Source organism: Boeremia exigua, assembly GCF_020726555.1.
Source record: "Boeremia exigua strain MPI-SDFR-AT-0100 chromosome Unknown C7974scaffold_8, whole genome shotgun sequence".
Lineage (NCBI taxonomy): Eukaryota > Fungi > Ascomycota > Dothideomycetes > Pleosporales > Didymellaceae > Boeremia > Boeremia exigua.
Window position 1 is genome coordinate 357,229 of NW_025763525.1, and position 24,607 is coordinate 381,835.

The 24,607-nt window shown below is 52.1% G+C and overlaps 13 protein-coding genes across 13 annotated transcripts; 8 read left to right on the forward strand and 5 right to left on the reverse strand.

Moving 5' to 3' along the window:
- Positions 1–528: 528 nt before the first annotated feature.
- C7974DRAFT_211752 (uncharacterized protein) lies at positions 529–1,792 on the reverse strand. Its single transcript, XM_046136981.1, has 2 exons — positions 1,468–1,792; positions 529–1,421 (listed from the first exon to the last, which is right to left on the reverse strand). Exons 1-2 carry the CDS (start codon positions 1,475–1,477, stop codon positions 658–660), a joined length of 774 nt encoding a protein of 257 aa, XP_045995210.1. The 5' UTR covers positions 1,478–1,792; the 3' UTR covers positions 529–657.
- A 315-nt stretch (positions 1,793–2,107) lies between these two features.
- C7974DRAFT_377492 (uncharacterized protein) lies at positions 2,108–2,588 on the reverse strand (the record flags this gene model as incomplete). The annotated part of the gene is made up of 2 exons (XM_046140360.1): positions 2,108–2,328; positions 2,384–2,588. The coding sequence occupies 2 exons, from the start codon at positions 2,586–2,588 to the stop codon at positions 2,108–2,110; spliced, it is 426 nt and encodes a 141-aa protein (XP_045995211.1).
- An 871-nt stretch (positions 2,589–3,459) lies between these two features.
- Positions 3,460–5,578, forward strand: C7974DRAFT_456548 (major facilitator superfamily transporter; the record flags this gene model as incomplete). Its single annotated transcript, XM_046146019.1, has 6 exons — positions 3,460–3,489; positions 3,553–4,140; positions 4,189–4,287; positions 4,337–4,424; positions 4,480–4,601; positions 4,648–5,578. The coding sequence occupies 6 exons, from the start codon at positions 3,460–3,462 to the stop codon at positions 5,176–5,178; spliced, it is 1,458 nt and encodes a 485-aa protein (XP_045995212.1). The 3' UTR covers positions 5,179–5,578.
- On the forward strand, positions 5,428–6,385 carry C7974DRAFT_211730 (uncharacterized protein). Its single transcript, XM_046136980.1, has one exon. The coding sequence runs from the start codon at positions 5,678–5,680 to the stop codon at positions 6,236–6,238; it is 561 nt and encodes a 186-aa protein (XP_045995213.1). The 5' UTR covers positions 5,428–5,677; the 3' UTR covers positions 6,239–6,385.
- On the reverse strand, positions 6,386–7,533 carry C7974DRAFT_211729 (uncharacterized protein). The gene is made up of 2 exons (XM_046136979.1): positions 7,374–7,533; positions 6,386–7,327 (listed from the first exon to the last, which is right to left on the reverse strand). The coding sequence occupies exons 1-2, from the start codon at positions 7,414–7,416 to the stop codon at positions 6,534–6,536; spliced, it is 837 nt and encodes a 278-aa protein (XP_045995214.1). The 5' UTR covers positions 7,417–7,533; the 3' UTR covers positions 6,386–6,533.
- Positions 7,534–7,585: 52 nt separating this feature from the next.
- Positions 7,586–8,896, forward strand: C7974DRAFT_397224 (uncharacterized protein). Its single transcript, XM_046142167.1, has one exon. It carries the CDS (start codon positions 7,635–7,637, stop codon positions 8,403–8,405), a length of 771 nt encoding a protein of 256 aa, XP_045995215.1. The 5' UTR covers positions 7,586–7,634; the 3' UTR covers positions 8,406–8,896.
- Positions 8,897–9,060: 164 nt separating this feature from the next.
- Positions 9,061–11,621, forward strand: C7974DRAFT_211855 (uncharacterized protein). Its single transcript, XM_046136983.1, has 8 exons — positions 9,061–9,179; positions 9,229–9,274; positions 9,328–9,566; positions 9,621–10,125; positions 10,176–10,214; positions 10,269–10,337; positions 10,384–10,589; positions 10,645–11,621. Exons 1-8 carry the CDS (start codon positions 9,124–9,126, stop codon positions 11,291–11,293), a joined length of 1,809 nt encoding a protein of 602 aa, XP_045995216.1. The 5' UTR covers positions 9,061–9,123; the 3' UTR covers positions 11,294–11,621.
- C7974DRAFT_434973 (S-adenosyl-L-methionine-dependent methyltransferase) lies at positions 11,529–12,462 on the forward strand (the record flags this gene model as incomplete). The annotated part of the gene is made up of 2 exons (XM_046145027.1): positions 11,529–12,240; positions 12,293–12,462. 2 exons carry the CDS (start codon positions 11,529–11,531, stop codon positions 12,460–12,462), a joined length of 882 nt encoding a protein of 293 aa, XP_045995217.1.
- Positions 12,463–12,662: 200 nt separating this feature from the next.
- On the reverse strand, positions 12,663–13,340 carry C7974DRAFT_456575 (uncharacterized protein; the record flags this gene model as incomplete). Its single annotated transcript, XM_046146020.1, has 1 exon — positions 12,663–13,340. One exon carries the CDS (start codon positions 13,338–13,340, stop codon positions 12,663–12,665), a length of 678 nt encoding a protein of 225 aa, XP_045995218.1.
- An 841-nt stretch (positions 13,341–14,181) lies between these two features.
- C7974DRAFT_425601 (uncharacterized protein) lies at positions 14,182–16,592 on the forward strand (the record flags this gene model as incomplete). The annotated part of the gene is made up of 6 exons (XM_046144483.1): positions 14,182–14,289; positions 14,590–14,627; positions 14,678–14,764; positions 14,818–15,134; positions 15,187–15,772; positions 15,830–16,592. 6 exons carry the CDS (start codon positions 14,182–14,184, stop codon positions 16,185–16,187), a joined length of 1,494 nt encoding a protein of 497 aa, XP_045995219.1. The 3' UTR covers positions 16,188–16,592.
- Positions 16,593–17,291: 699 nt separating this feature from the next.
- Positions 17,292–18,637, forward strand: C7974DRAFT_314394 (uncharacterized protein; the record flags this gene model as incomplete). Its single annotated transcript, XM_046138456.1, has 2 exons — positions 17,292–17,618; positions 17,669–18,637. The coding sequence occupies 2 exons, from the start codon at positions 17,292–17,294 to the stop codon at positions 18,635–18,637; spliced, it is 1,296 nt and encodes a 431-aa protein (XP_045995220.1).
- Positions 18,638–18,754: 117 nt separating this feature from the next.
- Positions 18,755–19,549, forward strand: C7974DRAFT_211931 (uncharacterized protein). Its single transcript, XM_046136984.1, has one exon. The coding sequence runs from the start codon at positions 18,873–18,875 to the stop codon at positions 19,473–19,475; it is 603 nt and encodes a 200-aa protein (XP_045995221.1). The 5' UTR covers positions 18,755–18,872; the 3' UTR covers positions 19,476–19,549.
- Positions 19,550–20,061: 512 nt separating this feature from the next.
- Positions 20,062–21,878, reverse strand: C7974DRAFT_414529 (major facilitator superfamily domain-containing protein; the record flags this gene model as incomplete). Its single annotated transcript, XM_046143805.1, has 2 exons — positions 20,062–21,286; positions 21,340–21,878. 2 exons carry the CDS (start codon positions 21,876–21,878, stop codon positions 20,062–20,064), a joined length of 1,764 nt encoding a protein of 587 aa, XP_045995222.1.
- Between the last annotated feature and the right edge of the window lie 2,729 nt (positions 21,879–24,607).

Here is a 24,607-nt window from a genome sequence, read left to right on the forward strand (position 1 = left end):
TCAATGAAGCGCTCGAAAGCGACCTTGGCTGAACACAAAGAGCGTCATTGCATGCGCTCCACGGCAACCTGTGGTGTTGAGGATCAGCGTAGACCGCTTATAGTAGTGGCGCCTTGTCACGGTCCACATCAACGGCTTCATCGTGTTGCGGTGTCGCGTGCCTGTGGAGAACAGCATTTTGAGATCCAGCGAAACAGCATTTGAGATTGAAGAACGTGGGCAGTCCTTTAGGAGTTGCCAAGTTCCGCTTTATCCGTTTGCCAAGTGCTTGGTTTGCCAAGTGCTTGGTAACCGCGGCGGACGCACCTGCAAGCATTTCTCCTCCCGAATTTTGAACGGGAAAGGCTCGTCAAGACACCACCAGACTTGTCTTGGTTGAAAATTTCAAGGCTTATGGCCACTCAAATCGAAGAGGGGACCATGTCAGCCTGCGCCTTGCCTAATTAGGCGATAGCCAAAATGCATCACTGGCCGGAACAAATATGCTCAACACGGAATTCTCCGCTTCTTTTGTAGGAAGGTAAGTATAAGCTACCTAGGTACATATACGTGTCTAGATCTCCGGATCCTCGACTGCAAGAGACGACAGAAAATGTACCATCCTCCACGTGTGATAGTCGGACCCGTCGCTACCTGGGTATGAGAGATCACAGCTGTCTACACCCCCTCCCTCGAGAATTCACAGTAACGATTCAGAAGACGTTCAACTTCCTGCGTTTCGGTTGGCGTACAAAGGCCTTTCCCGCGTGCACACATCGATGCGATACCCACCCAAACATCAAAACTAGTGCACTGGTTCAATCCTGTTAAAGAAAGGAAATGCTGGAGCTCATCGAAAGAGTGGGTGCCGTCCATCCAAAGTTTCTTGTAGTCTCGTTTGAAACGGATCTGAACTCGCATGGCCATCTGTGAAAATGTGTATCTCTGTGAAAGGTGCTCCTTGGAATGGAATTCAACCGACAATAAGACACCATCTCCGACGTAGCCAGCGAACGTTTGATTGGCGCCACACATAGTGAGCAAATAGTTGAGGTCTCGAATCAACATGATGTCGAGGGGATAGTGCTCATGCATAGCTGCCGGTAGTTCGAACCGGAGGGAGAGGTGCGGGGTTTCGACAGCGAGCTTCAATGCAGGCAAAAGATTCACCGACTTGTGTACAGTTGCCGGATCGTAGGACAGTATCAGTGAAGATTGATAGCCATGCAGCGCTTTTCCGAAAATGCTAACGAAGTGTGGCATCCAATCCAGATTAGTCCTGAACTCGACACGAGCGAGCAGGTAAGGGAGGTACTCATCCCTAAGCGTTTGACAAACACGAGACACATCTGTGAGGCTACGGACTCTGGTGTGGTCATTCTTGTTGCAATGTTCGATCGACCTCTCGGTAACCAGATAGCCATAGATCATTGACCTTATCTCTATATATCCGTTAGTCATGAGAAAACGGGGCGATGGAGCACAAACCGTCTGGCATATCGAGTAAGATCGAACGGGCCACATAATGGGGTGTCGTCTCTACCGTTACTGGGTGCACTGAGCATTGAGGTGAAGGAGATAGCGTTTGCGAAGGGAGCCTGAGTGGCGTGACGAGTTCAGGGTCGTCTTCAGTGGTTCCCGAGTGCAGCGCAGGTAAGTGCCACTCTGGGCAAAGGTCCCCTAAGAATTTTGCCGTCTCATCTTCGCATGTATCGCTGGACGAAGGAGTGAGTTCACTTTCCTGCAATGGCCTATTCTGACGTTAACTCGGCCTAACAAAGAGCAGTTTGGGCGCAATCACGACATGTTGTGAGCATGAAGTGGCGAAGTAGTCAAGTGACGCAAAGGCCAACCTTGGATGAGGGGCAAAGATGGGAGCGAAGTCTCAGGTGTCCGAGATTTCAGGTCAAACTTGAGTGGTAGCGCGTGCAAGTGACGTCAACTCTGATTGTGTAGGAAGGTACACCTTCGCAGTAAGCTATGATTGACTACAGATACAAGGACGGCCCATAATTCAGGTACAATGATCACTGATGGTCACGGTCTATCTGTATCAGTGATCCAGCAGCCCTGATACGTCAATGATACTACAATTCGTTAAATCTGAGTTTGATCACAGCAACGGGACTTACTTAGGGTTGTTCTTCATTTTCTCTCGCAGGATTTTCTTCATATCATCAGGCATGTTCATCTGCTTCTCGATGTGTTCTTTCGACATGGGTGAAGGAAGCGTGGCCGCGTCTGGCGCGAACCATGTTGCTTTGTCGGTCTTAGTCCCGTCCGCACCCTCGGGAATCGTTCTGTGGCTCTCGGGCACCCTCAACTGGAATGCATGGATCTGCTCAGGGGCTATTTCCTCAGTTTGTGTTCGTGCGTACTCAGAAGAATAGGAAGGGGGTCTTACTGAGTCCCTGGGCAGAGATCACTTTACGATCTGCGGTCAGGGAACGTAAGATCCCGTCTTTTGATATGTGTATAATACCCGTCAGATCGTGCTTAAACTCGCTCATGATGCTGGTCACTTCTTGCTGGTGAGGGTCCTTTCTGTCCCAATTGCCACAGCCTCCTGACGCAGAACCTCCTGTTGATGTAGTTTCAGACTCTGTCATCGTGTTTGAGTCCCTCCCGGAAAGAATTTAACTGTACGAAGAGTTGTGATTTCGTGAGCGAAGGAGGCTCGCAGGTTCAGAGACATGAGGAGGTCAACGTCATCTCACGCGAGGCCAAGTGGCCGCCTGACGGTGGTTCCTGGCTGCACATGACCTAACGCAAAGCGAGTGAACAGAGCAGGCTCTGCATGTGTCGAAAGAACATCTCTCTCTCTTTCTTGCTGTTATCCTGTCTAAGGCTTTGAAGTTGTCCTGAGTGCGTCGTTCAGTCAAGAAGGCGCCTGCGGGGAAGTGGGGCACTTTCCACTCTGGACCTAGCGGCGAAACATGCCCATCTCCTGAGACTCGGAAGCAGCAACAACCCACAAGGCCATGTATCCAAGGATTATCGCACAATTAAGTCTGATGATAGGCTGACCGGCGTCTCTTGTGTTCGGTGTTTTCGGTGTCTTTGGCTCCAATACGAGGCGTTCACAGGTCTGCACGTTGGCGCTGCCCAGATGCGTCACCTCATTCACGTGTTCGATGTCGTCAACTGTAACGCACCTCTAAGATGCTTGAGAAAGTCCCGACAACGGCCACTGATAAAGACAAGCTCACCATATTAAGTCTGAGCTTCCGACCTTATCGCGTCTAGCGTTGCACTCGAGTGGGGTGATCGCTTCAATGACCCTGCACGACAGGCAAAGGTTGTTGCAAAGAGGCAATTGTGGACAGTTGAACGCTTGCGCAATTTGAAGCACGTATGCAACAATCCCGAGATTTTCGCGTGTGGCTCTAATTGGAACTGCACAAGCTCGGACTGGCTGGGAAATACAAAGGTAAGTTGCGTGCAGCTATTTGCATTGCTATCGGATATCGATCAGCAAAGATGACTCTCGACAAGCAGATTGACTCCGAGGTCACATCGAAAGATGACACAATTTCAAATGGATCGAATGATCCGGCGTCGCATACTCTGAAGACAAACAAAGTACCATGGTACGCCTACATTTGGGACTACGAACCGGATCGCACACATGAAGAGCGCGTCTTCGTCTCCAAACTCGATGCATACCTGATCACCATACTCTCGCTCGGCTACTTCATCAAAAATCTTGACCAGACCAACATCGCCAATGCTTTCGTTAGTGGCATGAAGGAGGACCTGGCCATGAATGGAAATCAAATCAACTTGATCGACACCGCCTGGACCGTTGGCTATGTTGTTGGGCAAATCCCGAGCCAGATCATTTTGACGAAAGTTCGACCATCAGTCTGGGTCCCTAGCTGCGAGCTGGTCTGGACTATGTTGACTTTCACACTTGCAGCTGCAAAGACAAGCAACCACGTCATCGTCATTCGCTTCTTCATTGGTCTTGCGGAATCCATTTTCTATCCGGCTGCCCACACCGTACTCGGAGCTTGGTACAAACCCAGTGAGCTTGGTAAAAGAGCTTGCGTGTTCCACGCATCATCCGCTGTGGCGTCGATGTTCTCCGGCTACCTCCAAGCTGCCGTTTACAAGGGTCTGAATGGTGTACATGGATTTGCAGGATGGCAATGGTTGTTTGTAGGTCTACTCATTACAAAACTTCTGCTGTTTTTAACATTGAATCAGATAATGGATGGTATCATCAGTGCTCCAATCTGTCTTGCTGGATTCTTCCTGCTACCCGATCTCCCTGAGAATACTCGAGCGTTCTACCTGAGCGACAGCGTAAGTGCGCCAAATGCAGGCTCAAAGCGTGAAGACTAACAGCCAGTAGGATCGTGCTCTGGCGAAGAAAAGAATGGAAGATATTGGTCGTGCGCCGCGCAAGAAGCTCACACTGGCAACATTCCGAAGAATCTTCAGTAAGCAACCGTCTTTGTATCCGCTTCTGAACCTCAACCACCTAACAAACCAAAGGTCGTTGGCACGTCTACCTCTTAACGATCTTGTATATCATTTTTATCAACATCAGCCCTTCCGGTAGTGTCAACCCGTTCTCACTCTGGCTCAAGTCCGAAGGTCTTTCAGTTTCCAAAATTGTGAGTTAGCCGCTGCAGTCGCAGATCGTTTGCTGACTTCGTCAAGAATATCATCCCTACCGCCAGCTCTGCTATTCAGTTGGTCTTGACTGTCTCTTTAGCAATCATCTCCGACGCAATTCGACACCGCGCACGTATCATGTCGATCAGTACACTCCTGGGAGGATTCGCTGCTCTGTGCCTAGCTATCTGGAACATCCCATCTGGCCTGAAATGGTTCTCCTTCTTCATGCAGCGCGCCATGGTTCCGTATGGCCCGCTGAGCATGTCCTGGGCGAACGAAATCTGCGGTTCGGACGCTGAAGAGAGGACAGTTGTCATCGGCATCATGAATTCCATGGGATATGCTTTCAACGCGTTCGTGCCCATATTGACTTACCCTCAAACCGACGCACCGAGGTTCAGGAAAGGATTCATCTTCTCCACATGCGCGTTCGCTGCGCAAGGTTTAATCACCGCTGCTGTTGCATACATGTACAAGAGGGACTTGAAAAAGGTGGACAAGGCAGCCGCTGGCGACGAGGAAGGAGTCAACGACGCAGTATTGGTCGGCGCGACAAGAACAACAGATATCTGAGACTTCCGCACTCGTGTAGGATGCACCAACGAGTCCGCACCAACAGGAGCTCACCGCCAGTAGCAGCCGACAGCGGATATGTGGCAGTGCAGGACACTCGGGCCATTAGCCAAGTCCTCTGACGCAGGCCGCACGAATGATGAGGTCCGAGCGCGCTTTGAAATTCGGCGGAGAGTGCTCGGCCGAGCGACGTCAGCCACTCATCCGAACTTTCCGCCCGGAGTTCCGCCTCCCACCACTCGCTGCGCCACGCTAAGCGATGGTCATGCGCCACTTGAGCTGAAAAGCTTATTAGAATAAGCTCGTGCCGGCTTTCCGTTCGTCCCCATGTAGAGGTTGCGTACTCAGATACCCGTTCATCCGTTTGCAGTATATAGATACCAAGCCACCCAACTTCTGTTAGACCTGCAACTTTCAAACCTACTACGTTATATCAGTCATCTCACATTGAACCGAAACCCCCACAAACCCTTACAGCTGTATCAGAGTACAACCCAGGATGCCACTCAACTCTTTCAAAAGTGCCATTGGGCACGTCGAGAATGCTTTGTTCATGATGAAGGGGAGGCGAGACGACGATCGGGATGATGGCATGGCATATGGCAATTCTTATCCTCAATACAACAACTCCGCGCCGATCCCACCTCAGCAACCTCTACCACAGCAAAACTACGGCCAGCCTCCCTACTCTCCACCAAACGGCTGGTCTCAGCACTGGGACCAGGGTTCTCAACGCTACTACTACATTGAGCAAGCTACTGGGCGCTCACAGTGGGAGCCACCAGCGCATCAATTCAACCAGCCACCAAGGCCGACATCGTCCCACTACCAGCGTAGTTCGGGCGATCATACACGAGGTTACGGATCTGGCGAGCACAACAGGCAAAGTCTACGGCCCCACAGCAATTCAAATGCTTCGCAGATGTCAAGGAATGGCAGCCCGCTGCCAAGGGCACTGTCTATTCCACTGGGATACTCGCTCGATACGAAGACGGGGCAACTTGTCAACACTATGCTACCACCAACGGGACATCACAGTGCACCTGTCAAATACTGGTAGATGATGGGCTGAAGCAAATTCTCATCAACACAACAAAAACACGCGATACGACGATATGCTATTACGGCCTCATGCACATCGCACCGTCACACAAGCAACGACAAGTCCTGGGATGGAGGATCAAGGATGAGGCTCGTACGGCAGGCAGAACATGTACGTAAGACCAGTCATATGCACATAAAAGCGTCGGTAAAACAAGATCTCGTTGGCTTCAGTGATGGAAGAAATGCAGCAGAGGAAAGGGGGGATGTATCCGTAGAACTCAAAGCGAATAAAGCTGCGTCATAATCAAACGTCAATCTTCTACCAACCTGTACTGCGTCTGAAATACTTTGTTGGAGCCTTTCGACTTCTCACTCGCTATCAGCGATGGCCCTCTGGACACAACAAACTCTATCCTGCCATGCGGGTTCCAAACGCCGACTCTTGGATCCCATGTCGCCCTCCCCAAGGCTCTCAAATACCCATGCATGCTGTCAGGCACCCTCTGTCCTGGACGTTTGATGTCACTAATGAAAGCGTGTTGAGAATCTCCTCGGAAAAACAGATCTACGACCGTCGTTGTACCGGAAGGCGTATGCACCAGAATCTTTGAAAGATCATCGAGAATAGCTTCGCCCCACGCCACAGCATGATCCCAGAACAGAGCGTTCAGCTCCGGCATTGGTCCAAACTTGTTGAGAAACGAGCATTGGATATCTTCATTGCCGAGGCAGAAGGTGAGAAGTGGAAGGATGTCGAGGCGTAGAAGCTTGCCGCCCAGCGGGTAGGGGAGCTCAATCTCGATCTTCTGAGGTTTCAATGCAAAGTTGCATTCGACTTCCTTGCTTAGGAAGAAATCATGTAGGAATAGTGGGAGGAGTTGCTCGTCGACGCGAAGGCGGTGCGTGATCTGCGCTACGTAGAGCGGGCCGAATTCGCGTCGTGTAGCGCGACAGACTTGATTCAAAGCATACACTTCTCCTCGATGCGGATTCTTCCTTCGCCAGTGGCTTGAAAACTCGGTTCGTGGTCTGAGACGGATGGTTTTGTGACCAACGTTGGTATCTACATCCTCAATGAGGAATGCATAAATTTCGTTGCGTATTTCTGTGCTGTCAGGCCGGATAGGACTCGTTATTATTGGTATTCTTACCAGCTGGGAGATCCAGAAAGCCTATATGGGGCTTAGAGGTCATATTGGACTATTTACTTTCTGTATAGTTGAGAAAGGGCGATTGGGGAAGGTCGTTCATGTGGATGCCTGATGTGGGGATCCCGACAAAAGTGGGTCCGCGCCATTCCATCCATGGAGCCTGGAGGCTCGTGACCACGTTGTTAGCGGTCGCACCCCGCTCTATAACCATACTGTAGACCAACATCAATCTACGCGATACTGGATCCAAATACATTTGGAATGTCTGAAGTCTTTGGAGAGTCGCCTTGCCACCTGGTGTCACTGCCTGGGGAGCTGCGCAATCGTATCTACGACTATTGCATTGAGTCTGGACCGATCACTCTTCCACTTACTTTACACGGGTATGCGCACTCGCGTCCGTACTTTGGAGGCCTTAGACATGTTTCTAGGTCATTATACGTCGAGTTCACTCCCATATATCTTGACAGAACCATTGTCTCGCTCAGTCCGTCGGATGTAGAACGCTACCTCTCCGTCATCTATCCAAAACACGAAGCCCCATCAACTGATAAATTTGCCGTGGGAGGACTGGGAACAAATATCCATGGGCACATTAGGATCAATCTTCGGCTTAGCGAAGTGCTCGATCTTACTCCTTTTGCTGGATTGCTGTCACGGGCACCCAACATTCGCATCGAGTTTGCCCGCTCATCTGCCATAAGCGCGGTAGTCTGGGACGTTGTCGTACTTTTGAGGAAGATCATGCACGCCTCGTGCCCTATCGACTTTGAGAAGACTGTCGAGCGCATACTGTTCCGCTACAGCTTGCGCTCAGAAGTCGTGATCAAGTTGCATAGAAATGTGCCGCTTGAAAAGATGTTTGACGACGCAATGCGCCACAGTCCACGACAGTGGCTCGTTCGACAAGGCCTACCGGTCCTCGGTCACCTCAAGGTCGTGCTGGAATCGTCTGAGAAAGTGTTACGGGACCCACCCATTGGCAAACCTTACGGGCCACCCGAATTAACAGAGGTGAACTCCAAGGCCTAATCGTAACGTGAAACTGCGTTAGGATACCGGCATTACTACTCCAGAGAGCCCTACGGTACATCAAGGAAATTTATTCAGAACCACCTGCCGGTCAGCGCGGTGAAAGACTTCCTGTACAACTTGGGGCTTACAGTATTCATGAGAAAAGTACGGGGTTTAAAAATCCCGAGGTTTCCTAAGTCCACCAGATTGTTGCAGTGTTGTGTTGTGATCACCTTTGACACTTTGGCGATTATTGCTGCATTGTTTCTCCGTCAATGACATGGGGAGGGACGTGGGGAATTTCCACTATCACCAGCAAGATGGCAGCTGCTACATTAGTCATTTCAGACGTCGTGACAGGGAATCTGCATGTCTGACAAGATCACTAGGTTGAGTGAAGTTGTTGATACATTTTGTGGTCGAGCGCAGTCAATCTGTTATTCAGCAACGACGTGGCTCTGAGGAAGTTGGACCTTGCATTTATATTTACGCTTACCTTCTGATCCTAGTCTTCAATTGCACGAAGTATCGTAAAGATGATGGTGGCGTTGTGATGGGTTGCACACTGTGGGTTAGTGCATTAGCCTCGCATTAGTGCAAGCACCCACTGCTCGGCTTTCGTTGGGAACGCCGGCCGGCGACCGCTCTGATTGCGTGCTCTGCCAGGCTTTCCCGGCATTCTTGACGGCGTCCATTCCATAACTCCACACCACTTCACGGCCGTTCACAACGCAAGATGCAGCCCCGCCGACGTCTTGAAGTTCCCCCAGTAAAAGCCGCTTGCTTAGCATGGTACGCGCGAGATTTTGACGAGGAACCGGATGTATTGCTGATTGCTTAGCCGCGCTTCCAAGGCTCGCTGCAATGGTGAGAATCCCTGTAATCGAGTAGGTCATGGTGTGAGACTCAGATCGTTAACAGTCGCTCACGCTCGGTACAGTGCGGTGCAAATGGGAAAGCCTGTCAATATCTCCCAAGCCGAAGAGGCCGCGTGGTCCGAGCACCAGTAACTCCACCATCCACGGGCAATTCCACTGGGTCGCCCGCCAGCATAGAAGGCCTGAATTGTGATGTGCCAAATAAGAGGCCGAAAGTATCCATTGACTATCAAGGAGCCTTGCTTTCACACAGCCAAGGCGATTCGAGAAATGTCCGGGTTCATGGAAGCAACCAGTCAATGTATGTTGGACTCTAGCCTGCCGTCATGACTGGAAAAGCTCTAATGCCCAACAGTCTCGATGCCTATTATCTGCTGATACATCCTGATTTGCCAATCTTGCCTCCTCCAACTACGACCCTAGATCAGCTGCAGGCTCAAACAGCACAAGAGGGCGACTGCCTTAATTCAGAGTCGCCATTGCTCCATGCTATCGCCACACTCGTCGCTTTGGTACCAAAGAATGCGGAATATGGCTACTCATCAATGGATGCGCGGTCAGCACGCAATGACTACGCTGAGCAATGCTCCAGATCGGCCTTGAGGTGTATCGACAGTGATATGGATACATCTGGACCACTGACTCGCAGCCGTTTTCATCAGGATGTGCCTGTCAATCTCGAGAGTACTATTGCGAATTTACTCGTCGCCATGTATGAGTACAACTATCGCGGGGCGATGATGAGAGCACGCACTCGCACGGCTTCCGTCATCACTATGGCAGTAGATCTAGGATTGCATGATGTAGGTTCTGGAAGTCCACTAGATTCAGAGTGCAAGAAGAGGACTTGGGCCATGATTGTGAGTTGAACAGGCGCGCTTCGTCAATGTGCGATCTAACGGGGGTTTAGCTCTTCTTTGCAAATAAGCTGTCGATCATCCATCACCTGGTAAGAACAGCTTCAAATTCCAGCAACTCGATCGATATTGACGTTTTGGCATAGCCGCCACTGATGGCGATCGGGGATCCTAGATTCAAGACCTCTCCTCCGCTCCTGGCAGTCAGTCCGGATGTAGGTATTGCCACTATGACGTATAATTTCTCACTAATGGACGTAGATATGGACGCCCATATTACGTTCGCAAGATATACTTCTCACATCTCAAGCAAAGCTGCCAACCTCCACAGAGTTGGAAGCTCTTGACGCTACCATTTCGTCATACTCACAAGACTTGGACCGTCCACTTGCTGGCGGGGAGTCTATCGATTCTGAAGGACTGGCAGCTCGCAAGTGGTGGGCAATTGCACGAATCGTTGTACACAGGTAGGCGCTTCTCTTATTTCAAAAAACTGGTAGCTCAACTAACGGAGTCGACCAGCGCGCGGATCAGGCTGCGTCGTCTTTCGGCATTCGCAGATATACCAGCGTTCGTAAATAAACACTGTGACATGACTGCACTACAGGATGCAAAGCACTTTCCCGTCCCAACGACGAACTGCCACGAGCTTCCTTCTCCCGAGTCACTGGCAGACAGCCCAAAGACCGATGATTGGGCAACTACTGAAGTCACTGGCCCATTCAGTGCAAACGAGTCTGCTGAAATTTGCCTCAAGTCCGCATTTGTTGTCCTGCGCATGTTCAGATACTTGACAGAAGTTCTCGCTGAAAGACATCTGCAACTCCCCGGACTACACAACGCGAACCGAGACGAGAGAAAAGGAATTTTAGCTTCGGTGCCGACTATCATGCCTCTTATGGCATGTAGCGCAATGCAAGCATGCTACGTCATGGTCATGACGCTTTACAAGGTCAAATTCGCGCTGGTAGTTGACCAACCATCTGGAGAGGATCAAGCTGCACCATCGACACTGGACTTTTTGGAGACCGAGCGCTTGGTCGAAGAGCTGCGACATGGCGTAAAGGACAGCCTACATATGCTGGAAAGGTATCAGACTGGGTTCGCGCACATCAAAGACATGTACGAGGAGCTGGAAATGGTGTATCAAGTTGCTTTCGTTGACGTCTAAGCGGGACATGCCTATACGTAAGGCAATCAGCCTTGCTGCCGGCGTTCAAAGTCTCGAACGCCGATCGAGGCCTTCGAAGTGGGGCAAATTCAACTCAGATGCCCTCATTTGGTTAGCGAAGCTCGACTTACCTCAGCAGTCTTTGATATCTCGGACTTTGCCAACCATCTCCAACTTGCTCACCAATCTGATTGCCTTGAACCAAAATTCTCAAGCGAAATCATCCCCTTCTACAATGGAAAAGCCACGCCTTCGCGAGGTCGTCATGGGACTTCTCGACCCTTGGCACTTTATGCTTGTATCGTGTTCTTACATCCCATCCACCATCTTCCACTTGTATGCGACTTCCAGTCTGGCTGCACTTTTGTCCTGGGATGCATTTCAGAGCGCCTGGTTCAGCAAATTCTGGGCCTGGGCTGGTCCGCGCATCCGCGAGGGGAACGGACCTCGCATTACGGCCCTCCTCGAAGGAAGGGTGACCGGCGCTGAGGTTGTTGATGAGGTGGTGGGTGAGCCAATTAGCGGGGTAGTGCTTGATATCGGCCCCGGCTTGGGCTACTGGGTTGATTTGTACGCCCGCACCGATGTTCCCCTTAACAACGAAGACGCAAGCCTGAGGAAAAGAGAGGGTAAGGGAAAGGGCATCACTAAGGTTTATGGCGTTGAGCCGAATGCACAGGCTCACTCCGGACTCCGACAGCGTGCAAACGCAGCCGGCCTGGAGGGCGTGTATGAAATCTTGCCAGTGGGTATTGAACACATTGCGAAAGAGACAGTCGTCAAGAAGGGCAGTGTGGATGCGATTGTCTCGCTGCTCTGTCTGTGCAGTATCCCTGAGCCCGAGAAGAATATCAAGGAACTACACAGCTACTTGAAACCTGGCGGAAGATGGTACCTTTATGAGCATGTGGCGACCAAAGCATTTTGGCCGATGCAAATATACCAAAGTAGGTCGCCTTCCCAATATGTGATTCACGAAGGCCTAACGTCAATGTTCAGGGTTTGTCAACTTGTTCTGGCCACACGCACTTGGCGGCTGCCAGCTGTGTAGAGATACCGAGAAGACGCTACGAGAGGCAGGACCGTGGTCGAAGATAGACCTCAAACAGCCGCCTATAGAGCCGTGGTATGCTGTTGTTCCTCACGTCTTTGGAACTCTGACGAAGTAGGCCTATTTGATCTGCCGCAGAGAAGGTTTCTTGCATCATGTTCCATGTTCCATGTTCATGCTATCACAGCTTCATCTACGTCGTATCGTGTTGTTACCGCTTAGCGATCTAAGAATACTATAGAGTCATATTTCCTCGTTCTCAAAATTCTCATCGTGTGCTTCAATCTCCGTGTAGGTGCAACAACCGTAGCTCGAGTCCTATTCAGGCTGGACCCATTCATGGTCCCAAAGAAATTCGTACCTGTTCGCAAAAAAGACAGCGCGAAGTCCCACGCGCTGCACGTACTCGCCAAATTCGGGCTGACTAGAGAGAGGGTCGGCCTGGCCGAGAGCGTTGAGCGCATATGTCTCGTCTTCCGTTCGCGTCCGCGCTTTCTTTGCTTTGATATTTGCAAACTCAGTTGGAAGCACCTCAGCTTTTCCGGGCCCGATGTGAAACTTTGCTTGCGGAAAGAAATTCGTGCCAATTTGAGAGACCATAAGTTTCTTGATCCTGCCTTCAACGACGTCTTTCACCCAATCCCAATGCCGATGTGCAAGAAGCTTCTGGACTGTGCCAACATCCGCGCTCTGCAAGCTCTGCACCTCTTCCGTGGTGAGCTCTTGGCCAGGCTCGAAGGTGTCACCTTTAATTTCGCACCGTTCAAAACTGCATGTAAACCCCATGTTTGCAAGACCGAGCTTCAGTATCGGCAACAGGTCAATTTCGACTGGAGTTGTGAGTGCCTCTCCTTGGCGGTAACAGTTGCTGTAGATGGTCATCCGTTCAGGTGCGAAGTCGATGTTTGCAACCACACCATCTTGGGTAGGAAAGAAGGTGTTGAAATAGGAGGGAACATCTCTCCAGTCGATTGCAACGTCAGTCTTCAGGCACATAGGCCAGTATTCGTGACGAATCTGCCGGCAACTCTGAGCAAACGCCAAACAAGGGACAACACATCTTCGTTCGCCAGTCGAGGAGCATGTGACAAACTCGTAGATGCAGTTTCGAAGTTCTACGTTGGTGTTTAGCGTGCGAACAGAAGAGGGCCGCGGAGAGAGAAAGACATACCTGCAGGAAGGTCCAAGAAGTTTCGGCAAGGAGAATGATCCGCTCCAGGTGATTTTGGCAGGCGAACTCTGCGTGCGCGACGACCGAAGGGTCGAATGTCGGGAAGAGATCGTTTGATGTTTTCAAAAGGCATGTCTCTGACGTCTTCGATCTTTGAGGTTTCCAGGGTTTGATGCGCACTTGGCTCTGTGTGACTCTGATTTATGTGCAGCGAGAGAAGACTGAGAGAATGTTATGGGGATGGGGATGGAGGCACATTTTGATTCTCAACAAAGTGGCCAGTTTGCTTTTGGAAACCTGGTACCGATCACAACCCCTATTGCTGGCCAGCAAAGCAAAGAGACCCTGAAATGAGGCCACTCGATCAGGGTCCTACTGTTGTTGGTTTCTCTCGATCGAACTCACACATATCATGTCGCTATGGTTGCTCTCAGGCTACCTTCGCGGTAACAAATTTATCAGCACGACATGAAATCGATTTCTAGCCGGAAATTCCTGAGTTAGCATCCATGTACATCATTGGCGGTGTCACCGTGAATCTACCGTTCACGCTCAAGTGCTGAGGGGATTTTAAGCGACATGGTGCACACATGCCGGGAGTACTGCATGTGCTGATTGCGTTGCAACCAGGCAGTGAGAGTGATACAAGGATAGGTCAGTCAAAACATGGAGTTGTCAGACGCCCTGGAGGACTCAGTCCGAAGGCAGACAACACACAGCCTTTACTTCATCTACACCGCTGCTCGGTCTTCTGGTGCTTCAAAGCTATGCCCAGTATGTTCAAATACTGCTCCTGGCGGCGCTCAGTTTATGCTGTATGCTTACCCACTGCAAGGATTCATAGCTGCCAATCTCAACCACGCCCACGTAGCTCGATGATGCGCGACATAGCCTTCGACTTCTCTCACCTTACGCCACAGGCTACACCGACACTTTACTCGAGTAACTAGCATCCTTCTAACTGGTCCATAACAGAGCCAGAGCCCCGCTTTCGCCGCTAACAGTGCTTATTGTTCAGTTTTTGTGCCTACCAGTGCGAGAAAAGTGGGGCTACCATGCTCACGAAAGCCCAAGGATCTCACATTCACCCTCCCTTTGATCGAGGCTGCGCAGTATATAAAGACCGGTCCCTGCCAGCTCTTACGCTAACTCCTCATGACAGTAACGACTTTTTGGGTCCCTCCAACTACATCGCACTTCTTCCTTCGTTCCGCCCAAGCACCGTCTACTATCGAGAGCTATGGAGTAAGTCTGATCCTGTGTTTGCGTCCATCAAACTCAACACACCACTAACACAAACAGTCTCAAGCGTGCGACGACGCCTCCCCCATCGGACAGAGTCGACCTCACGCCCCCGCAAACACCAGGAGCTCCACAAGATGCTCTCCCCAGGACTCTCATTCCCCCTTCGCCAGGAGGTCCCCGCCTCGCCTCGCTGAATGCTAGCTTCAAGGACACGACTAGGCTCCACGCTCCACCTTTAGGTGGTAAGCGGAGCCAGACAGCTGGCGTTAGAAAGGCGACAAGCAAGGGTCTGAGGAACAAGAGCAGCTTGGGCAAGTCCTTTGAAGCTATTGCTGAGAGCAAGAAGACGACCAATCTCATGGATCTGCCCGGCGGTATGTTTGACTTTTGACTATGGTGTTCCATGGCATTCGCTAACCAGTGCAGAACTTCGCAACCTCATATACTCCTACAGCGCCGGCAATTCCCGTCAGGCGCTCTTGGTACATCGCCCTCGCATCGCATCGCTTCGTCCTCGCACTCGACTAGACCGACATCGTACACTCGAATCAGATGTACTAGAGCAAAAGCATGACGAGGCACTCGCTACTGCTACGAGCAAGCACATGCCAAAGACGGTGCTTCTTGCGCGCGAGACCAACCGCCCATTCTTCGGCCTCACTCAGGTCTGCCGTCAGCTTCGCCAGGAGTTCAGACCTCTGTATATGCAGAGTCAAGAGATCGGTATGGATCTTGTCGAAGTTGCCTCGTATCTCAGCACATTCTACCCTGGGGTTGCTGATCACCTTAAGGTCCTATCGACGTCTGGAGACAGGAAAATCGATATGCCCTTCACGGGAAATATGACGATTGCTGTTGGCGACAGGGTCAAACAAATTGAGAGATCTGCGGACGGGATCGACGTTGGACCGCTGCTTGATGTATGGGCGAACTCTTTCAAGATTGAGGCAGGATTTGGGCGCTACATGCAAGTGCACTACGATGCTACCTCAGATGGTGAGGCCAAAGACCTGTAAGTTCGCACTTTCGTGCCCCCAGAATCGTGGTGTGACGAGACTAACTCTTATAGATACCGTCTCTTTGGACGTCGCGTCCAGCAAGACCGACGTTGCTCCGTGATGAACTACCTTTGGCGCAACATCCTTCGCACGCGCTCTCTGGCATCTGTGCATATCCACCGTCGTCCAGCAGCCCCAGCACCTGCCTATTTTCCGGTTTCCAGCTCTCAGACGGTGCGCTTCCGCCCCCTCCATATGGTATCCGTGGAGCCTCGCCCATATATCCATGTTCTGTTCAAGCCGGAATGCGCAGAGACTTGGATGACGAAGCTTGACTCCCAGATACCTTACGGTTGGCTTGCTGCACATGGATTCGATGCCATGGAGTACTTCGATGTCAAGGTCGGCGTTGCTTCATCTCGCAAGTAAGAGCTCTGATCACCGAGAGCGACTTTGGTGCCACGCTCTTGTCTGGTATATCAACGTTGTGATCCTTTTGACGTTCACAAAAGCACGCCCCACCAGCCGGCCGTTGACATCACCAACTTCTTGACTGCATTATCTCATCTATACGAGCGCATTTGAGCCACGGAGGTCTTCCAGTATCTTTGCATTTTCCTTTGCTGATGTCCACTGGCTTGACATATTTCGGTATTGCGTTGCTGAAGGATATTATTGAACCTTCAGATCAGATCTCTTAGCCCTGCAGGCTTTATCAATTACATCTCCTTTTCTTTGCATATCGTTCCTCCAAAGGCTGGTCCCATACTCGTGAAATTTAAATTCAATAACGTGTATCAAGGTACAAGGATGGGCTGAGATTAGAGACTGGAGTGGAGCGCGACGAAAAAGCGGAGACAGGGTCCCAATTAGCGCGATCTGCCCGATGCACAAACTCCACCGCAGCACGGCCGTTGTGTGACGTCGTCTCGTCTCGTCATTCCTCAGGCTGGCAGCTGATGAAACTCATGATAACAATGCATCGCGCGTCCACGTTGCTGTTCCCATTTCGGATGTGCAGCGGTGCTGATGTTACTCTTTTGTCGGTGTGCGCAGCCGCGGACCCCTGTGGCGCGCTTTTCTAGCTGCAGCAACGCGTCTTGAGGTCATGCACCATGGCCGAATTGCTGTGGCTGCTGTCCCGTGTCTAGCACAGACACAACGACGACGATGCGATGCTGGTAACGCGACACGTATAGATGCTGCCACCGCACACTGTTGCTCTCTTCCAATCCTTCAATCCCCAATCTCGACACAGCTCCGCTCCCAGAAGGCATGAGCAGCGCAAATCTCGGCCCATCCCCACCAGTGTGAGGTCATTGACAAGGATCGCGACCAGTTGGCCGTCCGCACCCAGCGGTTGCTATTTTGAGCGCAACGGTTTTTATACTCGACATGTCTCAGGCAGAGTCGTATGTTCGCCGTGTATCGTTTGCTTCTACTTCAACGATACCCGAGGTATCATCCAAATCCGCATCTTTCGTCACGGCAAACACGGTTGCTAGCCGCTCACGCACCCGCTCCGAATCTATAATGACAAGCCGACCCAAAAGCATGACCGATTTCACCGCACTCATGGACGCTTCCATGCCCCTATTTGAGAGCAAGACAAATGCTCGGAGAAGCTTGTCACCGGGCAGGAAGTCCCCAGACAAGACGTCCCCAGAAAGGGGAGAGAGGGCTACAGGACATGGACGCAAGAAGCCGAGCATGTCCCTGGCCCAAGGGCTGATCATCAATGGCGAGCTGCATCCGCCGAAATCGCCTTATAGGCAGACCCACAGCAGAGGAAGCCAGGATGACTCGCCCGATGTGGTGGACAACGGCGAGGAGAGCCTGTTCTACGCATATGCGCTGAAGGTGTGTTTGAACGCCTTTGCATCTACGTTGACGCGACTGACATGAAATAGAGCGACTATCCGAATTCTCCACCGTACCTTCTTACCTTCGCGACCTCAGACATCTCCGCACAGTGGTGGTCGCTTGTGCAGCGCCAGTACCCCGAGTCTACACGGCCTGGAGCCCAGCTCTTCGTGCTCAAGACGGACGACATGCAGGCCATACAAGAGGATCCTAAGTTCTCGGAGCTGCGTGGTAAATGGTTCTTCACCTCTCAAGATAGGTCGAACTGCGCGACACCTGTCATTCCACTCCAAGGTGCAACTGGCCACCTCGTTGCTAGGGGCCCGCCGCCTCAGCCTCAGTCAGCGTTCGAGAAGCCAACACACACTGCAGTTGATAGCTTGGCTGAGAAGCTCGAAAGGCTCTCTTCCGTGGTGGAGAGCAGTGCTGAGCACATTCATGCTCTTTCTGTTGCCCAGTCTGCAGGACTGCAGCGCATGCAAGAGATCAACGAGAGTAACAGCACTCAAATCAAGGCGCTTGCCGAGTCTCAAGCTAAGCTGCAAGGACTGATTGATCAGAATGCGTCACACTACATTGCCCTGTCGAACACCTCGTTCAAATCCCATGAACAGGTCAAGGATGTATTGAAAGCCACCACCACCCAGATTCAGAGCCTGAGCGGTAGTCAAGAGCAGCTGGCACAGACCTGTAAGGCAATGATGCGCAGTATTGAGAGTCTTGGTTCTTCAGTCGAGCACATGGGCATGGCTTCACCACCGCCAGTACTTTACTCGGAACCTTCCACTTCGCTTTCTACATCACCGCGGTCGTGCAAGACTTCCACCACGACCGTTAGCCCGGCACCCAGGAAACTCAACAGACGCATTCGAGGCGTGTGGTACGAGTATGATAGTAATGCAGAGCCTAAGGTTCACGGAGCGCCCAGGAAGCTCGCTCCTGCCCCCAGTCTCAACACTGCTCCCAAGGCGCCTGCCACTCCGCCGAGAACACCTAGGAAGCTCACACAGACATAAAAAGTCTGTGAGTTCAGTCTTCGGTTGCACCTACCCACTACGTGGGTTCGCGTGCGTCCTTGTTGGGTGACTGCCGTTTGCTCAGTAGCTGATTCCACCTTCGCCCCACTTCGCCCCGAATGCATTTAGAGAAGTTGAAGCTCGTACATGGCACTCTCTATTCTACACTTACCACGCAAATCTTAATCAGAGACTTCATCGACTCACAAAGACCCGCCTTGCGACGCACGTTGCGATGAAGTTGCACGTCCTCCTCACTTTGCTCCTTGTGGGCCTCCTCAACTTCGCCCTCGCACTGCCTGCAAACTCAACCGACCTCAGTGTCCCTCACCCCGTCGATGCTGACGATGCCACTCCACTCAATGAGACCACCGACTTCGAAGCTGATTACGTCATACGCAACCCCGCTCCTGGCTGGTGTACCTTAAACATCAACATGGTCGAGCACTTTCCTCGCGGTGTCGACGGCGTCCCCGGCGGTCGAAGGGCCTCTATTTCCGTTGGCGGCGTATGGGACAACAGTTCGAAAGCCATTCAATGGGCATGGTCCGACGGCACGCCTGCGGTTATCAATGGCTTCCCAAGCGAGCGCCGCATCGACACAAATGCCCTTACCATCTTTCACATCATCCACAAAGGCGACTGGCTACGCTTCTCGTGGCACCACTACAACAGAAACTCAATCTTCGAGTGGATTCAGATCGACTACTGGGGCACCACGTGGAGCGATATCGTAAAGGACTGCAAGACGGGACACTGCTGCCAGAGAGGTGATTGGCACCCTGATGGGAAGAACAGGTTGTTGCGTGGTGTCGCCTGCGGGTTTGCCTGCCCTTGATCGATGTGGCCACTGAGGTTGATGCATCGCTTTACCTAGGCGCCGTAAGAGCAGAATGCTCACGTGTAACCCTTCTCGGAACACTACCTAGGCTCCTAGAATGTGCCAGAGCCGATATCATACATAGTAATAGGGAATAGGAAGGAAATCAATTCATAGATTGTAGCTCCACACAAGTCACTCTCCGCCCCTTCCAATTGCCTCTTTGCTGTTTTTGCCATCTCACACCACCCGTTCCATCACATTGCAAATACTCTTGTAATCCACGCCGTTGTCCCTGTCTTGTGCAAAGTTCACAACCCAAAGTCAGGTGAGAACGATTGCACAAAGTCTGTTCCATTCAAAAACGCGTGGTGGCTGCACGTCACGAGCAGCTTAGCACGATCAGGGAGACAACAGCGACGATCTTAGTATTGGCAATATGAGTGAGCAGTAGGTAGACTGGGATACATGCACCTCCCTGCAAACTACAGTCCGGAGAGACACCGACACGATGCCATTGGTCATCTGAATGCTGAAGATATATTCGTGGATTATATATGTACTATTTACAGAGCGCGTCATATTACGCGCAACTCTAGTGTCTCTACTTCTCCGCGCCATTGGGTCTCCCAGACTCCACATCGCCCTCGCGAGGCGGCTGCTCAGGCTGCTCAGGCTGCTCAGACTGCGCTTCTTCGCGCTTGAGCGTGACTCTCTTGATGCCGAACGTCGTCAGTAGCCCCAGCGCCGCTACCACTGCGTAGCAGATAAACGCACCCCGCAAGGCGCTCATGAATGCGCTTCGGACAGCACTTCTCTGTGTCTCTTCCAGCGCTGCCACAGCGCGCGCCTGGCTCACCGCCTCGCCGCGCGAGAGCTGTTCCGCAAAGGACCTCGGCACACCTGCATCGACGATGGTGTCGAGAGAGCTGCGCATAAGCGCCTGGAAGATGACCTGGCCAAGGACGACGCCGATGGCACCGGAGAGCATGCGGACGAACCCGAAGGTCGCAGTGCCAACTGCTGTATCTTTCGCGCTGATGCGTGTCTGCAGTGCGATGAGCGGGGTGTGGAAGGTGGGACCAAAGCCTGCTCCTATCAGGATGAGGAACCCGATTGCCTTCGCTGCGTCGAAGGAGGGTGGTAGAGAGACCAGGGCACCGACGCCGGCGGTGGTGAGTACAAGACCGCCCTGTAGCCAGTCCATGAAGCGGCCGGTTTTCTCGATGACGAAGCCGGACGTGAGTGATACGACGGTGAGAGGGATGGCGAGAGCGAGCATGAGGACTCCGGTGCTGGATGGGCTGCGGTCGGCCACGATCTGGAAGTACAGCGGCACAAAGTATGCAACTGAGTTGAAGACGAGAGCGTCAAAGGCGCAGACACCCAGGGCGCTGAGATTTGAGCGGTCGCTGAAGATGCGCAGTGGCATTATAGGTGACCCGCCGTGCACATCTTCCCACCATTGCGTGAATGGGAATATGATGTAAGCTAGCGAGCCAAGAACGAGGAAAGAGATGACCATGGGCGAGCTGTAGGACGTTGTGCTGCCAGTTTGTAGACCGACTAAAAGTAGGATGGTAGCGGCGAGGATGGTGAAGGTGCCGAGCCAGTCGATCGAGTACATTCCGGCAAGGAACGGAGTGCGCGGGTTGTGTACATGCAAAGTGAAGTAGAGAAGGACGATCGCGAAGGATACGATGGGGAGGTTGATGTAGAAGCACCATCGCCAGCTGAGATTCTCTGCGAAGACGCCACCGAGAACGGGACCCAGAGCTGAAGCGACGGCCCAAACAGCGCCCACAATCCCCAAGTAGAAGGAGCGATTTCTGAACGATGCTGTTAGTCACCTACTATAATTACGGCCACAGGAATGACATACCGAATCGTGAACAGGTCACTGACGCAAACATAGACTAAGCAGTTCACTCCTCCCCCACCAAGACCTTGCACAGCCCTTCCCGCCACCAACATCGGTGCGTCGATACTGACAGCACAAATGATACTTCCGATGAGAAAAACGGAATTTGCCACAAGGAGTACTGGCTTGCGGCCGAATACGTCAGCCAACGTCCCCCAGCAAGGTATCGAAGAGGCATTAGCGAGGAGGTAAGCGGAACCAGTCCATGCGTACAGTGAGTCAGGAATATGGAACGACTCAGATATTGTGGGTAGAGCAGTCGGAATCAGGACGGTGTCCAAAGCCACCAGAAAGATGGAGATGCATAGAGCAGTGTAAGCAAGGAGCACCGACAGTGGCGGCCGCGAACTGGACGTTGGTGGCGCAATGACTGCTGTATGACCGCTGACTGAAGAAGCCGAGGTCTCTGCAGCCTTGGTGGATGCTGATGCTGACTTGATAAAGTCTCCGGCTGAGTCAATTGTGAAGGAAGTATGCCGGGACGACCGTTGAGAGGGCATGCTACTGTTCCCCGCATTCTCTGGTCCCTGTCTCACAGACTCGATTGCTCGATCTGGCGGATTTGAGGCAAAGTCCGCAGTTAAGATAGTTTGTACCATTGTTTGAACTCTCAGTCGCAGCGTCGGTGAATTCACACGCGTCGCAAGCTAGTTGCAATCGCAACAGGTGAACTGGGTAGGAACGAGTGAGCAGCGTCAAGAAGCGTTGCAAACGCTAGCAGGTATTGAATTGATGACCGTTTCAGCAGGAGCGACACAACGCAGTTTATAATGTTGATAACTGAGGCAGGTGCTGACCCACCCTCTTCGGACATCGAAAATTGATAGTCGTAGCTGAGCCCCGGGACTATTTCGGGACTTTTGTACTGCATAGACGCTCATGCAGGCTACCATTAGTCCACGACTCGAGGCCAGTCGGATGCTTTGCTACGCTTCATGCAGGTTGTATGGCGGAAACTTATGTCGCCGCAGTTGAAGAGACGAACGAGCTTGGTTCCATGTCAATCGCATAACTTACTCCTGGGTAAAGGCTATTGCTTGCGACTAGCAGCGAGGCGCAATATCACCGCGATTCCCTATTGTCTGCCTTAGACACCGAGGATCTTTGTGAAGCGTCAAGTAGGCCCCACCGTTCGTGACGACAGACCTCCATGATGAACGACCTTTGCGCTGCCAGATCCCGGTCCTTCTGTCGATGGCGATTCATGTGAATGGATGATGTAAGAGATGCAACCAATCAACGACCTTACAATGCCCTCTCAGGGTCTTGATACAATTGAAGTTTAAACTGTTGCGTCGTGTAATAACGGAGCAGCACACAGAAAGTGCAGGTGATATTCGTTCGTCGTACCTGCGGCTCGAAACTACTGTGGTAGAACGACGATCGCAAGAAAACGAGAGATTCTAGTGGACGCAAACGAGCGTTTCCGGTTCTCTTACCGATGCGCGAGACACGGGTCATGGAAAACTACAGACGAGCTTGGGTGTAACCCTATGCACGTTGCAGACTTCGCCCGCGTGCAGACATTGCTGCGGTGTAACTGACCTGGAGGCTCAGTCGCAGCAGGTATCTGGCCCCTGCTTATTTACCACCGGGCCGGGCGCTTCACACAAGGCGCAAGCCTTCAGCCCCGGATATCAGGCGGCGCGTCGTCAGCCACCTCTAAGTGGCGCGAGATCTTGACTTGATTGAAGGTGGTGGGGCTTAGCATTAGATGCTGACCTAATACAATTCTTGACTGGGTCGTGTGGTTGACTGTAGTGCTCGTGCCATTCGATAAGGGTGGGAAACATTGAAGCTGTGCAGGGTCCCGTGAGGTGATGTGCAGAGCCCCGCAGTTTGGCGCTCTGTTTCGCTTCTGACTTCACTCGAAGATGGCTAGCATTGAGTATCTGGTGGTACGAATGCAGCAGACAATATGTGCGTCGGCACTGCTTGTGCATGATCCGAAAAGCGACTGGCCGGTCTTCCAGAATTCATATGACGATTATAGGTCGAGGCAATGCTAAGGAGGTGATTGACAAACTCGACTAGATCTTGTGGTTGGCGAGAGTTCGTCGGTAGCGGGTCATGCGACACCCCTGTCACTGCATGCACTGTGTAACTTGGATGTCCGGAAATGCGCCGCGCTCCAAAAAATTCTGTTCGACATGTGCAGTTATAGATTGTAGAGCGATGCTTGTCGCCTGTCGATTCTTGGGCGCATTCTGCGAAAGGAAGGTCGAGCAGAAACCGATGACATTCCAAGGATGTCCCAAAATTGGCCATATGCCACGGTGTGACATCTCACCGCCTTCTCCACGTGAGAGAACCCCATGCTGAGGAACGTATCGCCATCAGGTACCCGTTTGCCGGGCTTACGAGGTCGCCGTCCATGACCAAGGCTTCGCGAACATCATCTGTGCGACCCGCCTCCGCAAGGGAGCCGGGGACGGGTCCCGAGATTTTCTAGCGCACCCGGGAAGCAGGTGTTGGGTTTTGAATCTGCCCTCAGGGACAGGAGATGCGCGCAAGAAGATTCCGCTATGTCGGGGTTGTGAACCTTGCTACAAATAGTGGTGATGAACGAAGCGGAGTTCAGCGATCCTATCAGCTTCGACTTCGATATTGAGAAGTAGATCGACAAGGATAGAATACCACGTTAAGCCGCCGGTCACTTGTCTGCCAAAGCAACGGCCGCCAAACTATCGATCGCCGTTCCCGCTGCTCCGCCTAAGGCTCGAGGCCTCTTCGGGAATTCAAGTCGCGAGAATTAAGATGGGTCATGCCTGGAGGTGGGAAGAGAACGTTTGCGGGGCTCGGGTGGCGGTCGATGTCTTACACCGTGGCAGGCAACCGGACCGAGCCAACATCCTTGAGACACAACGAGAGTATGGTGCCAGACTGAGACAGGAGGAGTCGTCATCTCGCTTGTAGCCATCTTCTTGTTGGGAGAGTTGTCCGATCCCCGCAACACTTCGGTTGTTTTGACACGATGGTCGTACAAGAGTAACCACGCTGTGGGGTCATCTCGTCACTTCATGTGTGTCGTCGATAGCTAAGGCGGCTTGTAATTGACGATTCCGGCAGCGTCTCATGATATCTGAGATGGGATATGCGAGATTTTGATGATATTGGGGTCCAAGATCGAGTGATTCGACAAAGGGATGAACAGCTGTTCAGATGAAGTTGGTCCATTCCCGGCCCGTCGGCGGTCCGCCGCACCCGCGTCCCCGAACTTTCGTGCTTC